This window comes from Argiope bruennichi, chromosome 7, assembly GCF_947563725.1.
Source record: "Argiope bruennichi chromosome 7, qqArgBrue1.1, whole genome shotgun sequence".
Classification (NCBI taxonomy): domain Eukaryota; kingdom Metazoa; phylum Arthropoda; class Arachnida; order Araneae; family Araneidae; genus Argiope; species Argiope bruennichi.
In genome coordinates this window covers 56,730,796-56,749,435 of record NC_079157.1, presented here as the reverse complement: position 1 = coordinate 56,749,435, position 18,640 = coordinate 56,730,796, and the positions used below count along the sequence as shown (strand labels likewise).

Sequence of the window (18,640 nt, the reverse complement as noted above, 5' to 3'; positions counted from 1 at the left end):
GGTGTGACCTGTAAAGCGCCAATACGCACACGTACACGCACACATTCATCTTGTTTATTTTAATATATTCTAATTGTATTCTAAAACGCACAATCAAAATACATCAAAAAAAATTTTTTTTTATGTATCTTTCTTGCAGATTTCTTTTACCACATTTTTTAAATTTTTGGCCAGCTCTCTAAGATAATGAAGCAATAAAGTTTTTTTTTCTTTCCAAAATATGATAACAGATCTTATAAATCGATCATTCAATAAGCCATTTTTTTTACTATCCCATTAAGTTTATTCTAATTATTGTCTAACTTCGGCCCTAAAGTTATTTCTAAGAAAAACCAAATTATAACCTTGATAAGTTAATTAGTTCTGCGAAGTAAGTAATAAACATTGCCTGGTACGTTTCTCTGTCCACTTTTTAGTCATAAAAGTAGTTTGTTACAGTGTCCTTCATTTTTTAAACAAGTAATTTAAGTTATTGGCTTCATTATGAAAATCTTGCAAGTTAAGTTTGTTTTATATAAAGATTTTCGTTGTCAAATGTGTTTCTGTTTTCTGTATCTGATGTATCATGTATAAAGTTATACAAATGCGAATTTAAATCTTAATTTAATATTTCATAATCAAGAGATTCTTTTTCTTTTAACATTTATTTGTACGTAATAATATAACTGTATAGACATTTTGAAGAAAAGACCGCAATAGTTTGATTAGTTAGGAAAACAGTTACAGTTAGGTTCAAAGAATTATTTCGCCATTATAGATTGTTGGTCATTTATACAACAAGTTCTATAAATAGCTACATTCGACGCGAGATAAACACGGGAACCTCGAAATTATGTTGAAATAGATAAGTGTGATTTGGCACAGCTTTCATTTCGTACGTTATCACGAACCAGGAATGTGTCTATATAGTGTGACAAAATGACACTTCTTGCAAGAATAATAATTTGGAAAGGCATGTTTTCCACATGATAATAATAAGAAGAAAATTTAAGTTTCTCTTGAATTTACATTTTTTTCTATGCATGCATTACATGTTTGCTAAGGCCGATATCTCGGTATTGGGGCCGGAGGATTGTAAGCTCTAAAGATAAGCCTTGGGTATGTGTCTAGTTGACGTTAAATCTGTTGAGATCTCAAATCTTGGCATTTGTTGGGTGTAGAAATTGGAAGAAAGTTTGCCACTCATATAATATTCTTGTCCTCTAGCAAAATTAGAAAGACCGACCGAAAATAACCTTGTCAATCAAACAAAGCATATATAAAAGATCGCCATTTTTCTTGTTTTTATTTCATAGTTACTTACATATCTCAAGCCAACCAGATAAAATTTTGAGCTATTCAGAATAATACGACTTGAACAAAATGTCGATTATTTGAGCTATTCAACAACCACGATGACCTAGTGATAGTCTCAACTTCGTGACAAACCTCCAAGATTCGATGTGTATGTACATTAAATCACCCGTCTTGAATCAAATGGCATCTCTTTGGTGCATCGCGGAACTCTGAAGCATTATTAAAGTATATAAGAGAATATATGGAGAATGCATTGTCGAATATAATTTAACAAGATATCTACAATATGAAGAGAGCTAGATGGAAAAAATTTAAAGCACAGATTTAATATCTAAAGAAATCAAATCCGTCAAGGGTAAAAGTATAATTGTAGTTCTGAGTTAAGTTTTGATTTTAATAGTTTAAAAATAATGTAACCTAATTCGATTTTCAAGTACTTTTTCTTAAAGACAGGGATTAATCGTCCAGAATCGTATGATATATTCAGTAAAAATGCTAATTTCACGCTAAAGATAATTAGTGCTATTTCATAATTATAGTTCGCCAATGCCATAAAAAGTATACGTGGCTTTACCTGGCATCCACACCTTTATGCGGGGGAGGGGATAACATCTCTATCAGAGAATAGGCGAAAAAGTTAAAAAAAAAAAACCCCACTGCCATTGGTTTCTATCTTGAATTACACATTATTTTAAATCGCATGTATATAGTTTGCAATATTTGATAGCATGTATATAGTTTGCAATAGGCAGGGACACAATTTGCCTTGTGTCCCTGTCTGGCGTGTTATGATAAAGATAGTAAGGATTCTTTAAAATGGCATAACATACAAGGTTATGGATATTTTTGCAGACTAATATTATAAGCTGGAGAGATTTTGACTATTAAGATGTTAAATGTTAACTTTTAAATTCTCAAGGGAAGAAAGCAGCAAATGTTTTCATAGCCGCACTTTTTTTCTGATCAGAAGTTGGCTCGTATTATATTGCAATTTCTATTTGCTGACCTCACCATGTTTTTATCTGTTTGTTGATTCTGAATTTCTGTGTCTTTTTTCTCAGCTTTATCGGTGTCAATTGTGAAGCGACAAGTCGAGGGTCAAAACGATGCTGAACTATGCAAGGACAGGTCTCCTAGCGACTACTTTCGACTGACAGCAGAGGATGACTGCAGAGACGTGGTGCGGTGCTCAGTGCAAGGACTTCTGGCTCTCAGGTGTCCTTCTGGTCTGGCCTTCGACATCGAAAAACAGACATGCGATTGGAAAAATAACGTCAAGAATTGCGAACAATTGGAAAGTAAGTATGACTTCCTTGTCGCCTTTAGTATTTCTTCCATTTCTTGGAAAACAGTTAGGAGTGACTTATACCGAGTAATTTAATGCCATCGACAAAATGTGCAAATGATCATGGACAAAATTTCCTGCTGCAGTTTTTATTTAATTTATGAAAAAAAATAGTAAGAGGGAAAGGGGGAGTTGATAATAGTATGAATGATTCTTCTAACTGATTATTTCTGTTACTGTATTTAAATTCCCAACAATGATGATTCTGAGATAATAAATTTGAGTATTCACATATATTTATATATTTGTGAATATGCGTTTTGTTTATTGGTCATAGCAAAACTTAGAAATGGAGTTTTGAAAATATTGAAATCCCTTGAAGTTTCATTATGCATTGTATAATGTTATCATTTAGCAAATAATAATAATAATTTTATTTATTAATAACATTTAATTAAAAATAGAAATGAATGCTATAATTAGAATTGATTAGAATATTCACAACAGTTGCAAGTGTTTACAAAGTGCTTGTCTTTTAGCTATTACATCCTTACAAGACATGGCTTTTCTCTCGGACATAATAACTATTCATTTATTACTTACTCTTCTGTTGTTGTATTAACCATGAAACTGACACAAGAATTGTCTACAATAGCAAGAGCACCTCGCCTGGAAATTAAATAAAAAATGAAGCACCAAATAAATATTTATCTTGGAATCATCAAGTTGAATGTATGCTAGTACTGTAGTTCATACACCATTCAAACCAACGATATTCTTCATAACATGTATAATTTTGCTAAAGAAACTCTTGGAGAATTGTTGAAAATTAATAATTAATAAACTCCTACAATTTAATAACCGCAAAAAAGCCATATTTATAATTTTGATAGTGGATGATTATATTGACTACTTTCACAAATGTAGTATCAAAATGAACTTTTTCCTTCAGTTTCACCGCATCGAAATAAAAGCAATATGACTTATCCTACTTATAATTTTATTTCATTTTAAATAAATGTTTAAGATTTATGCAAATACTTTTCTTGGATTTCTGTATCAAATGATGGCATATGTAACATTTTTTGATTAAAAAAAAATGAAAATTTAGATGTTTCAAAATCAACTGCATGAAATATCCCATTCTCAATTGCTTATTCTTTCTGCCAGAACCCAGATTAGCTACCCCTCTGCTGGCCACTGATGAGCCATTGTGTGAAACCGGCAAGCTGGCTTGCGGAAATGGCGACTGTATCGAGAAGGAACTGTTCTGCAATGGGCTGCCCGACTGCAGCGATGGATCTGACGAAAATGCTTGCAGTAAGTTAAGGAATTTTTTAAAATTTTGAAAAAATAAGAATAAAAGATATAGCAGTCTTTTTCATAAAAAAACTTGAAGAATCAGCAGCGCAATCTAATCAACTAGTTTTCGGAATTATTACTATTTAGGCTATGAATAAATTATAATGAGCAACATGTATTTTATCCAAGGTTTCTAACGAAATATAAAATAATCCCGCTCAACAGTTTAAGAAAAGCATCGAAATGAATTTTAAAAAAATTAAACTATAAGGCTCAAATCATTTCTCTTAAATATAACAACAAACATATAACAAAAAAAAAAAACCTTCCGACAAACTATAAATTAATTTCTAATTCCGATATGAAGTTGTAAAGAATTATTTCTCATGGCAGTTGTCCATAAATCAAAAATCATTGCCATTAATGGAAGGAAACGTCATTAATGGCGTTTTGTGTACGCATTTCATCAATTGGCTATTAAATGTACGCTGGCTATTAAATGTACGCATTTCATCAATTTTAGCTCATAACTGCATTTATTTGATTGCACTTAATAATCATGGCATATTTTCACATATTTTCATGTAATTGCCATCTGTTGTAAATAGATTTCAATTTCATAAAAATCAATCACAAATTATAAAAATGAAAGATACATTCTCCTAAAGCTTATTTTGAGTCAAGAATATATATATTTTTTTGTTTGCTTATTTCATACATTTAGAAATATTGTTAGATACATTCTTGGGTTTAGTACTAAGAATTATTGGGTAGATAACTCTGAAATCAGCCCTAAAGATCAAATCGGGAATATTCAAGCATGGCTTTTCGTAAATCTTTTGCTCACCTTTCTTCTATCCTTCTAGCTGTGGACAGGGATCCCAACAGAGCTCCTCCCTGTGACCAAACCCAGTGTGTTCTCCCCGACTGCTTCTGCTCCCCTGACGGTACTCAGATCCCAGGCAGACTGGAACCCAGCAGCGTTCCCCAGATGATCACCATCACGTTCGACGACGCCGTCAACAATAACAACATCATCGTTTACGAGAGGATCTTCAAGGATGGCCGAAATAACCCCAACGGATGCTCCGCCAAGGGAACTTTCTTCGTCTCCCACAAGTACACCAACTACTCAGCTGTCCAGGAATTGCACAGGAAGGGTCATGAAATCGCTACCCACTCTATCACGTAAGTTCACAAAAAATGATTTGTGCATAAAGTAAAAATAAGAATTTCAATATTTAAGTTTTCTTTATGGATCTCTAACAACACAAGGTATTGTAGAATATCTCAACAACATTGTTTGAATGCCGCACAATATCGAGAATATATCGTAAAGGTTTTGTAGAATATCTTGTGCTGTTGAGAATAATACAAATGATGACTTGATTCCATTTTTTTAAAAAGAAGTCATTACTTAAAATAGTTATTACTGGGTGTATAGATTGGTAGAATTATCCATGCTTTATTTTTTAACAGTAGGCAGTAAACGAAGATAGACATTGAATAAAAACATCACTTTCCAAGATATTTTTCGGAATGGTGCAAGGCATTTATAACAGCAGTCTTAAGCTTTTCAGAGCAAGCAAATCTAGAAGAAAGTGACTGGCTGAGCAGCCGACAGTCTTTGACATTTGCAAATCTTGTTCCGTGAAAAGGCGATATCTGTATTATAACTTCCAAAATAGTACAATATCATCAAATTGCGTTGACAACCTAGGGTCAGTCTAAACTGGGCATAACTGGTCTAACAGCAAAAGGTGCATACTATTAGCGCAATAATAAATATTATTGATTTAATATTTAATAGAACAAAGAAAAATGATATTATCCTGATCAAACGCTTCTCACGTTAAAACAATATTGCAACTCAATACTTTGGTTGTTGAGTACATGTCAAATTTTCCATTGTAATTATTATTATTATTTTGGATAGTATGAGCATAATTTTTTCCTCTGTTGCATATTTCTCTAAAAGATAAATAAATGTACGAATATTATGAAAATACATAGAAATGATGTCATTAATTACCGAAGAAAAATATTCCATCAAAGAAGGGGAAAAGAGAATATCTTAAGCATGTTTCTTTTGCTACATTTATTGGTAGCAACGAGTATCTAGATTCTGATAACATCCAACTAGTTTCTCATGAAAAGTGAGCAAACAGACTACATCGTGGAATAACAGTAAAATTGTCATTATCTGATTTCCAATATTTTAATTCCTTAATTTTAATGCTGAAATATAAATAAGCTCCGATATATTTCTCTAATAACAGTTCATATTCAGGATAAAATCTTAAAAGTTATTTTTTTTTTTTTTTTTTTTTTTTTTGCTTTTGAATAAATAAATAATTTAAATAAGCAGTCTATAACAATTTCAATTTATTTTCTTTCCTTCAGATAACAAAGAAGATACTATTATATCATTTTAAACTAACAAAAAGATCCCAGAACAATTTCAAAATAATACAAACATATGATACTGGAGGCATTATTCTCTTTCTAATTTGAAATTTAATTTAAAAAAAAGAGAGATTCCCAAGGGAAAAGATCCTTACAGATAATAACTTCAACTATTTTGCTCAAATCTTTTATTCCATGAACTATGACTCTCTAATAACCACGATTTGATTTGTTTGTGTAAATCTATTTACTAAATATAAAACATAAGTCTTTTTCTGTAATATTTTTGCTATGCAAAATATCCCGAGAGCGACTTTATTTTTCTCTCTGTTATGCAAATGCAAATACAATTTTATGAACATTTAAGAGTAACAAATTCTTATCCATTTTTTTCCTTACAGTCACAGAAACCAAGAGAAGTACTGGACTGAAGCCAGCTTGGACACATGGGCTAAAGAAATGGCAGGAGTCAGGCTCATCTTGGAACGTTTTGCCAACATCACTGATAATTCCATTGTCGGCGTCCGATCCCCATACTTGAGAGTCGGTGGCAACAGCCAGTTTTCCATGATGGAAGAACAAGCATTCTTGTACGATTCCACCCTCACCGCTCCTCTCAGCAACCCTCCACTCTGGCCGTACACCCTGTATTTCAGAATGCCACACAAGTGCCACGGAAACGGACAGAACTGCCCAACCAGGTAACGTTTAAACAATTCTTAACTTTCATGTCTTTATTGCAAACATTTCATTGTTTTTCCATATGATACTGATCGCCGTGGTGGTATAAAGACTCAAAATGAATTATTATTCTAATGTCTCAAATTTGTCGCAACAAAACTAGTCTAGGTAGGAAGTTTTAGAGTCACTATAGTTCAGCAATAGTCCCCCCTCCCCGCAAAACATACGGCTATGAATACTTTAATACTGGATGATTCTAGTGTAATTACAACTTGATTACTCAGTCCCCCCCCCCCGAGACACACGGATAAATCTGAATGGCAGGACCGCCGCGAGAGCATTTTTAGGAACTGAAGTTAAGTCCTAAGGGTCATCACCAGTCACGATACAGCTCCTCCTGTGGAGGTACGTTCTGTCATTGGTAGGGGGTAGCCGATTGCACACTATTTCTATACCCTACCGAATGGCGCTAACCAACCACCATACCGGAATGTTCTCAGCTTCATATCTGAGGTGCTCCCCGGGTGGAAGACGAAATTGGAATAAACACACTGATTACTCCGCCTTACCTAATAAAGGCATTCGGATCAATTATGATTGACCGGACCGCTGCGACAGCAATTGTTGGGAAGTGAGGTTGACGGACAATCATCGGCCACGGTACAATCTTTTCCCGTGGAAAGCACGTGCCGTCATCGATAGGAGGCAGCCGATCCCCACTTTTTCTGGAGGGAACCAACCTCTATATCGGAAGCTCCTCTTCCTCAATTACGAGGTGTCCTCCGTGGAACTACACTGATGTAACAAAGATAAACAATTCCGAAGACAACGCTACTGTTGTTATATTTGCACCCATAAAGGCAAATGAATGTTTTACTTTTTTTGTCTTCGCAACAATCCTAAAGTTTGAAGCCCAGATTATGTGTATCTCTTTGTCTATGCTACCTATTGATAATTGCAGAGTTGCTTTGTGGCTTCACGTTTAATAATATGAATTGTGAGGAGCTAAAAAACACAAGTATGATAAGCTTAATTCAAAAGAAATGAAGTAACAGCGTAGCAAGGATAAGTGGTATCGGGATCATATATGATTTTTTCGATTGTCATCATTCAGTGGCTTAGGATAAGTCGACGGCATGGTATTACTTCTTCGCCCCTTATTCGTATTCGATTTCAAAGAGTAACATAGAAGCACTAACATATTGTTTTCATGACGGCCTCTAAGATTAGCCCCAAGGTTTCATTGCGCCCTCTTGGTTCTTCCCCAATCGTTACGACGTTGAGACACAAGATGGATCAACTCAAATTAATCAGAATTTTATTCTTACAACAACTTATCAAAAATTCTAGTCTTCTTATTGGAGTCGGCTTTTTCATTCATTTGTTTATTTCTGTTTACCAGTGCCACTTACATAAATTTCATTCAATATACAACTAATATAATCTGATTTCAGGTCCCATGCCGTCTGGGAAATGGTGATGAATGAGCTGGACAGAAGAGATGACCCCAACTTCGATGAAGAACTCGCAGGTTGCGCCATGGTGGACAGTTGCAGCAATATCATTTCCGGAGAGCAGTTCTATAACTTCCTCAACCATAACTTCAACAGACATTACAAGACAAACAGAGCACCACTAGGTAAGTGACACCCCCCCTTTTTTTTTTAGGAAAATTATGATGAATTGATAAGGTGATTGAGTTTAATTACGATATAGATATATTCTCTGTACCACTAAGCTGAAGATATAAAATGCATTTAAATTGCAATAAAAAAGGCTTAAGAAATTGCTATTAATTAAATAACCAAAAGAATAAACATGTTTATGAGAAATATCATAAAAAATTATGCTTAAAGATTAATAATTGTTTTAAAATTAGATTTTAAAAATGGGTCATATAATTACTAATAGAAATACAGATTGATAACAAACATGCTTTTAATTCTGAAAATCATGAAAAATTAAAATTTTATATTATAATCCTTATCTATCCTTTATGGGTGTAAGAGTTTATAGGTAAGAAGTTGAAAGTATTTTTAAGCTAAATTAATACGGCTTATCCATGTCATGACTAACATCCGGTACCAAAGAAAAGTTTCAGGAATTGAGCTTTGCTGCAATATTTAAATATAACAACATCGTAAGCAAATACATCATTTTTGATTAAACATTTCTATCCTTAAGAACAGAATCAAATGAAAAAATAAATATAAGGAAAATAATAAAGAAAATGTATAAGCTATCCATTCTGAACAGCATTTACTTAAAAATCTTCACAATTGTAGAAATGTTTAAGATTTTTTTTTTGAAATACTTTAGTTCTTTAGGATAAAATACAATAAATGAAGTAATATGGTAAAGAGAGGAATTATGGGTCATCAGATCGACAGTTACATCAATAAACCCTATCCTTCGTTAATGGATTAAAAATATTCATCTTGGAAACAATCAATCAAGCTACTAAGGGATAACAGCCTTTGTCGCTATATCCCTCACTGTTTATATTCAAGACAATCAATAAGAAAATCTTACATTATGTATGTAAAAGAAATTGGTTACCTTATCAATAAATGTACGTAGATGCAAGCTTAAGTAGTACATCATATTTAATTATTTGGCCACATTATAGAGCACTATATTAAAGAATATTACATGCATTATATGTTGGTTATTAGACAATAATTTTTGTTGCGCCAGAAATACTCAAATTCCTGATTAGAGTTCTGATAAATCTTCAAATTACCCAAGTCCAGGTCCTCAAATATCTTACGACGAGTTTAACGTCTCGTAAATTATTTTAAGATAATATTTTTAAAAAAGCATTAAGCAGATAAGTACACAAAAACTACTGTATAGAATGTGAAAGTTCTTAAAAAAAAATAAACATATTGGAGACGACAGGAAATTCGATAAAGTCGATTGATCTCACCGGTACGAGAGAAAAAAATACCTTGTAAACATTCAACAATTTTGCTTCATTTTTTCCCCTGCATTGATTTTCCCTGCAACTAAAACGATTTTCTGATATCCTTCTAGGTCTTTACTTCCACGCCGGGTGGTTGAGACTGAACCAAGACTACTTGGATGCCCTCGTCCAGTGGATGGATGAAGTCCTCGGAAAGAACGACGTCTATTTCGTAACCATGACTCAAGTCCTGCAATGGATGCAGTCACCAACTGAGCTGTCAGGCATCAGAGACTTCGCACCCTGGAAAGAAAAGTGCGATGTCAAGGGTCAAGCTTACTGCTCACTGCCCAACGCTTGCCCACTGACCTCTCGAGAATTGCCAGGAGAGACCATTCGACTCCACACATGTATGGAATGCCCCCAGAACTATCCCTGGATAGAAGATCCCACAGGAGATTACTTCGCCTTCAAGAAATGAGAACTTCGTAGACTTTTAAGAACTGTTTCTACAAAATTTAATGAAGTTGGACATGCTCCCATTGGCTATTACATTTAATTTAAAATTCCATTATATTCTCCCCTCCCTTACAAAATCCAGTTTTCATGGATAATTAATTTTGTTTATATTATAGAGTGCAAAGACATGTCCTTATAATTAGGGAAGAGGTTCTTCCTACTATTTCCCCCCGCCCTCTTAAAATTGTAAAATGGGTGTTATGTTGTAATAATTTCTGTAATCTGTGAATTTGTAGTATATGGCGTCATAACACATAACATCTATTTTATTGGAAACCGAATCAAACTCTAACGTTAAGTCTTTTATTCAAAGCATTCCGCAGATGCCAAAGTGGTTCCACCACTACTTGAATGTAAATAAACTTGTCCTAGTGTAGAGAAATATGTAATGTATTCATCAACCAAGTCAGAGATGCAATTTTACCTGATGAAAGTTTAATGCATAATTACACCACGTCTAGGAATTAACACTGTGATTATTTTTTTTGTGTCCACCATAAGTTAATTTTCAATATAATTCGTAATGAATAGTAGATCTTTTAAAAAATTGCTTATCATACATGAATTATAGCATATTTCAATTATTTTTTAACTATTTGTTAATTAATTCAGTAATTAAAAGTTAAACTTGTACTGTATGGATGTACCATTATATATCAAATTTCATCTCAGTGACATTATATCCAGGAATTTTATAATTTCGATAATCAATCTAACTATAAACAGCCAGACAAAGAATCAATAAAACATTGAAATGAATTGGGATGAATTTAAATAAAGGAAACCATCGTAAAATTAAGTCATATAAAATGATTTTTTCCCAACAATATCACCAGCAAACACCATTTTAGTTCATATTATTATATCATCCATCGGTACGATTTTTTAAAGCAAAATCTAAATTCAGTAAAAATTAAAACTGAAGATATGTAGCTATGATATCGCTACATAAAAGATCTCATAATAATGCTTCACTATTTTAATCAATATGCGATTTTTGTAAAAACCAATAAATAGATTTCAGGAGATGTGCACTTTTAAAAAGAAGCATCTCCCCATTGTTCAGATGCAGCTTCCAGCCAAGCAATTGCATCATTTTATTTAAATTTCGAGATTTCTGCTTCCGTACAACCTGTATCTGTACATATGCGTTGTCTGAATGGTTCCTACAAACTGGCAGAAAAGTGTGAGATCAGTGGCTGATATTTTTGCTATAATAAAACGTACTTTTGTTCTATGTTTCGTGTCTTTCTTTGGGGAAACAATCGCAGTTGTTCTCTTTGCAGTTTGATTCAACTAACACAAATATTTATACTGATGATATTATATAATTGAAATCCTAATTAATTTCCAAATTTTTATCTTAATTTAATTCATATTAACTTCATTCTAAAATGTTCTCTTATTCTTTGATCCAATTCTTACTTTATTTAATTAATCCCATGCGCGCTCTGTGAAACTGCATATTCAGCAGGTTTTCACACTACGAGCGAAGGGTTAAAAATCCTTAATGCTTAGTACATTCTTTTAAAGATACCTAAATTTCCATATCCTAAATCGACACGTGTCAAAGAAATAGTTATTAAAATCTCATTGTAAAAACCATTGAAGGCCAAATTTCACTCTCCTCTGTTCTTGCATCGCGATGCAGACTGACGTATCTCTTCGATTCCATGTACATAAATTATACCTTCCGGGATGGAATAAATCGAAGTTAAAAATTCAAAAGTGTCTTCTCTTTAACCACGCAACTATATATATATAATATTTTCAATCTAATTTAAGTATTAATTTGCTAATTTTTATCTTAAATTAGCTCATATTAACTTCATTCTAAAATGCTATCTTATTTCCTAAACCAATTCCCAATTTTTTATTTAATTAATTCTAACACGCTCTCTAGAAAGCCGATGACTTTTTTGTTTTCAACACTCAGAGCAAAAGGATAAAAATCCCTAATGTTTTCAACATTCTTTTAAAGATACTTAAGATTCCCTTTCCTAAATCGACACTGATAAAGGAATCCCTATCAGAATCTCATAGTAAAATCACTGAAGAGAAAATTTTCGGTCACTTTTTGCTTTTACATCCCGATGTAAACAGGCGTCATTTGATTATGGCGTCGTTCTTCTACAAATTATGACTCCAATGGTAAAATGAATCGAAGTTGAAATTTCAAGTTTCTTCTTTTCGGCTACGCATCTGCAAAATTATGTTTACATATATGTATGGCAAAATACAAAGTAATAATGGGAGGAAAAAAACTAATATAAAACTAAATTTAGTCTTTATAAGACTCTTAATTATTTGAGATATGGGACCCTTTATAAGTTCGTTTAATATATATCATGCATGCTCACTCGTACAAATTGTAGGGTTCCCCCAAGAAAGAGGGGGTCTTAAACTATAGCTTGTGTAACACAAATATACATTAGACTTGACGAAATTGAGACAAATAATACTGAAATTTAACACTAGAGAAACTAAAAATTAACTCTCTGATTAAGAGATAAACTCAATGAAATCCTAAATAACTATCGGATAAACACTGAATTCCACAAAACCAGAGTAACACGGAAAAGATAAAACTGTAATAAAACATAAATGCACAGTAAAAAGTCATATTCAACATGAATAAACTTAAACTAATGCAATAAAACTTACCAATGCCCCAAAATTCTCCAGCCAAGAGCAAGTCCAAAGCAATTATCAGATTAAAAGAAAAGTTCTGTAACTTCATAGTAACGTTAAAAGATAATACACAACAAGATGTCTTATTCAACTTGACAAAAATGCATTAAAATTTATTATTATCACAGAAACAAACTGGCAAAATTAGCTCAATTGTTGTTGTTGTTGTTAACATAAAAACTTTGTTGCCATATGCACTAAACTTTCATGGAAATACCCTATTATTGTCTTTAATACTTATGTAGATATACAACAGACGAAGGTTCTAATTATCTTTGTTTGCATTTTAATATTCCTCAAATGCCTCTTTTATCAACATAAAATCTGGCAGCAAAATTCATAAATGACCTTACAAAGAACCAAATGATCATACATAAATATCCGATTAGAGCAAAATGCCTAACAACATTGTCATGATATCCATATGATATTGGCCGGCGTTCAGAATGTCAGACAATATGGAGGATATATTGTACAATATTTTGTGCTACTAAGGTGTATATAGGATTTAATAAATCATTGATGGCATGATTAGTGATAAAACCATTAATTCATTCAATAATTCGAAACTATAACGCCTTTGTTATAATTCAAATTTACATACTACAAGAGGAACGGGAAAGATGAAAATAATTGTTTCTTCAATTAAAGCTCTAAGCAAAGTTTATTGAAATACTAAAAATAGATGAATGAAAAATAAAGTACCGATCATGCTTAGTGTGATGATTTACTAGGATGGTTCTGGAAGTTTTCAGTACGCTGCCTTTTAGATATACGAAATCCTTAGGTTCTTTGGTCCTATTGAGGGTTAAGCAATGCCCTAATACGGGATATATAACGGAAGTGAATGCCACAATAATTTACTGCACAAACACTGAATAGACTAGAGTCTGTTTATCAACAACTTAATCTTACACTGCATAGTTTTGATAAGATTACCAATTAAATATAACTATAACCATAATTGAGCTAATCAGTATAAATAAGGTCATGAGAAAATTATTTTTCAAATTAATTTCGAACAAAAATTTTATTTAAAAATATCTACTGTTTATTTAATATTTCTTTTTAAAAAATTTCTTGCTGCGAGAAAAAAAAAATGTGTTAAATAATTTTATAAATCAATGGCTCAATAAATGATTCAAATTATTTTTAAAAGGATAAGCATGACACAAAAATGAATTGCTTTGCAGCACTTTTATAATAACAAATCCCATTAGATTCTTATGATATTTTCAAACAGTTTTTTTATCTAAAAATTTATCAAAATTTAATAAATAACTAATTTTGTTTTAATTACTTTTAAATTATAATAATTTAAACTTTCTTTTCATAAATAACTTTTCAGTTTCGAACTTCAGACAATTTTTTAAAAAAATATAAGCCAGTAAAATTTTTTTAGCTAACAAATTAATAGTAAATTGATTTTCTATAAATTTTGGTAAAAAAGATAAAATTATTTAGAGTCTAAACCACAGAAAATAAATTTCCCCAATTAAAGTAAAATAAAGAAGCTAAAGGAAACTTATTTTAAGAACTTAATGTAGCAGCAGTTAATTAAGCAGACTATTTTTATACAATTAAAATCTAACATGTCAGTTTATTTAGAAACAACATTTTAACAATCAAAAAGATAAATTTAACTTCTGTTCTCTATTAGGCAAAACAAAATTATATTTTTTCTAAAATTAAAACTTGAAAAAAATGAATTAAAAAAATGGAAATAACATTATATATTGATTGACTTTATTTGCAAAATGATTAAAATGTAACAAAAGCATTAAGATGCCATTAATTTAACATTTTGCAATAATTTTCAAAAATAAACTTTTTACAATGCAATGTTTTCATCTTCTTTCAAAAATTTTGTTTTGTCCATTACAAGGTACATGCAAGCGTAATGTTTATATACCAGACTCAACAGAAAGAAGTAGAAGTATTTAGTATACAGAAACAATAATAATAGGATCAGTTATCTGTGTTAAAAAGTACTAATTCTTGTATAACTTTTCTTTGCTGAAATTCTCTCTATAAAACCAATACATTTGACAAAATAATTTTTTAAAAATGAAAAATCAATTTGAAATAATATAACTTTTATCAAAAAAAAATAATAAAATTTATTATGGCAATACTATGCACCTTCAAAATCTATATAATTGAAGTGTTGGGTATTATTTTCACAATTGCTATAAATGACATTTTACATGATATCAAAGATAAAATACATTATCTTAATTTCAATACATATGACATTTTTTTTTAAATATTTACACTATTCTATATTGAGTAAGAAATTTGAAAAGTGCATACCACTTTTCTTTAATTCTGAATTAACTTAATATCTCAATAAAAATTTTGTTTAGTTTTTGCAAATTTAATCTATTATTAATTTTGTGTGTAAAAAAATAGGAAATTCAAGAAATTCTTACTTTTAAAATTAAAACTTGTCCGCATCCAAGAATGCTGGGTGTGCCAGTGACAATTTTTTTTTTTGTTGTTGTTGTTTGTGAAATAGCAACATTTATAATTGTAATATAAGTCCACTTAAGGAAGGTATTTTATTTAATTTTTAGAGAAAAACACTTATATATTGCAATGACATTTAATAAATTTTTGTGTTGTTATTGTTATTATAATATAGATTAAATTTTTAAAAGAAAATAAAAGTAGATAAATCGATTCTAAAAAAGTATTTTACAATGTTACTGACTAGAAGTGAATATCTCTAAATTTTTCAGATATAATTTACCATTCCATTGCAATAACATTTTATCAATACGAATTTCTTATTCACAATATAATATTCAAGATGTAGTATTCACAACAAATATGATAATCCCCAGAAATTTGATTTTAATTCAAACATAATTTTTGCCCAAAGGAATTATCTTTTCAAACTGATTTGGAATTGTTTGCAAATATTGCACACTTTTTACACTTGACCAACGAAACTTCATTTTCCTTATAAAAATTGACAGTTGTTGAATCTTTATAGCTAATTCCCCCCCCCCTTCATTTATAGAAATCAGAAATACCAATTATCAGGCAAACAGCACAAACCTTAGATTCTTTCAATATTGCTTGTATTTGGTAATTTCTGAAAAAACAAAATCATAATTTGATGGATTTTTAACCAGAGATAGCATCTCAAAAGCATTGCAACCTCCCCACAGGGCAGAATCTGATTAGCATAAGATCTTATGTTAATTTCATAATGAGACAAATTATTCAATATTTGTTTTTTTAAATGAATGATTTTGGAAATTTATATTAAAGTTCGCTGTACTGCCCAGCATTCTAATTTCAGGACAACATCATTGGATGCCATTTTTGAAAAGAAAAAATAAGATATAGCAGAGTAATTTTCTATCATATGTTAAAAAAGTACCCTTAAATAATGTTTTGCAATTCATATAATTACTCATCTTGATTTTAAATGACATAACCATATAAAAAGCAACTGTATATGCTATTTTGGGAAAAAAAAAATGCATTCTAAATTATAAAAAAATAATAAATATGTCAATGAAATACGAATATATATGAAATTATTTATAGTAATGCCGCCTTCATTATAAAGAAAGAACTTTCCCATGAAATCAAAAATTCGAAGCACTGATTTCTTAGATGAAGCACTGATATTTTTTTTCAATTTTGGCCAAATGAAATGGAGGCATTCTGCTAATTAAAGGAGTGTATAAAGTGTACAACATTTATGAAATTCGTTATAGCAGTGTCATCTACATTCATTATAAAGAACTTCTCCATGAAGGGGGGGAAAAAACCGAAGCACTGATTTTTTTCAATTTTGTCCTCATATAATGGAGACATTCTACTACTTAAAGGAATGTTTATAGTGTACAGCTTTGAATAATTGGTGACCTCATCATCATCATTATGCAACATCATGCATGCATAATATTTACCAACATCATGCATTTATTATTCTATTTTCACCCATTTCTGAATAATAGTGCATTTTAAAAGATAGTGAAAAAAATGCAGGGATTCGAAAAATTCTGGATAGATTCTAAAATTACATAAAGCAAAAACTATAAGTTGTAGAAAAAAATGCTCTTATTTATTTGCACTAAAACTGCTCTAGTTAACAAATTTCAATATGAGTTTCTTTGATTACACAAAGTATGTCCAAGCAAAGCTTAATTTCACATTTGCAAGGGCTTGAGGAGTTACAGATTGAGTAGCAGCTATAAGTTGCTTTACAGCCTGAAAGGCACTTGATACACATTATCTTTCCATCACTCCACATGAAAATATCTACAGAATTTAAAAATTAACTTTAATAATTCTCTTTAAATCTTTATTCAGGCCAAACATAGGACTATTTATTAGAGTCTAAGAAATACAAATGTTGAGAAATAAAACTTAATGAGCCATGTTACTAATTTACAGTATAGAAGAAATACTGTATCACTCCTAATTATTATTTATTTTATTTCTTTGCATAATTTAATAATGGGTCCAAGAATTGACAGACACCACACGGAACATATTTTTTTAGATTTTCAAATTACTCGGAAATTATCAGATCACAACATGTATTCAATTTGCAATCAATATTATATATATTTATGTTATTTCATAATGAAAATAGCCCATTCATTCTATATATATCCTATAACTTACATCAGATATAATATTTACAGTTAAAAAAAACTTCCCCTTATTTCAACAATTTTCATTGTCAAGACTTTTCTAGTTTTCTTAATTGTTTTCAAATGAGATCATTTGCCATTAAACTCTTAACTATGGTATCCAAGCATGGTTCATACATCTAATAACTGTATTTTTTAATCAATAAGCTAAAATGAGTATTCACTGATGTTATAATCTGATACATAAATTATGTAGACACATAAATAGTGAAAATTTGCTGAATCAATACAGCATCTTCTCAAAATGAAAAATCTTACTCTAACTAGATAACAGAGAAAATTAAATAATTAAGAGTTTAATAAGTTAATTTAAGGTCAAAGGTAAGGTTAATCAAAGGAAATTACTTTATCCTTTGATAGAAATAAAATAAATTCATTATTCAACTTCTTTGTGATAAACAGAAAATGATCAAATCTTTGCTCTTTTAAATTTTGTTTGATGTAGGAACAAGAATTCCAGGAATTCTTACATTTCAGATTTTTTTTTTTTTTTTTTTTTTTCCATTTAAGAACAAAAATCATTGCATGTGAATCATTGCATCTGAATTCATTGTATGTGATTCATTCATATAATCAATCAGATGAAAAGAAACAGAAACAAATACAAATGAAATGAAAATATTTTTTATTAATGTTTTCTGGAATACAACCATCTACATTAGCTTTAACAATAATTTTTTAAAATTAGATTGTAGAATCATAAAATTAAATTAAATTTAAAATAACAAACCATCATATTTCTAAATTCATTACTTTATAATTAAAATTTTATAAATCAGATTAGTATTTTTTTTTTTCTTAAAGAAGCAACAGTGATAAAATTATTCAAATTTTAATACTTATATAAATTTACCACACAACATAATATATATATAT

The 18,640-nt window shown here is 30.6% G+C and overlaps 1 protein-coding gene across 1 annotated transcript in view; it reads left to right on the top strand.

Moving 5' to 3' along the window:
* LOC129975240 (chitin deacetylase 1-like) overlaps positions 1 to 11,631 on the top strand; it is a 31,019-nt gene extending 19,388 nt beyond the window's left edge. Inside the window, exons 2-7 of the mRNA XM_056088279.1 lie at positions 2,358 to 2,594; positions 3,752 to 3,901; positions 4,750 to 5,071; positions 6,691 to 6,990; positions 8,425 to 8,609; positions 10,007 to 11,631. Of these exons, the coding sequence (XP_055944254.1) occupies positions 2,358 to 2,594; positions 3,752 to 3,901; positions 4,750 to 5,071; positions 6,691 to 6,990; positions 8,425 to 8,609; positions 10,007 to 10,356 (1,544 nt within the window). The 3' untranslated portion in view covers positions 10,357 to 11,631. The remainder of the gene's footprint in view (positions 1 to 2,357; positions 2,595 to 3,751; positions 3,902 to 4,749; positions 5,072 to 6,690; positions 6,991 to 8,424; positions 8,610 to 10,006) is intronic.
* Positions 11,632 to 18,640: the final 7,009 nt, after the last annotated feature.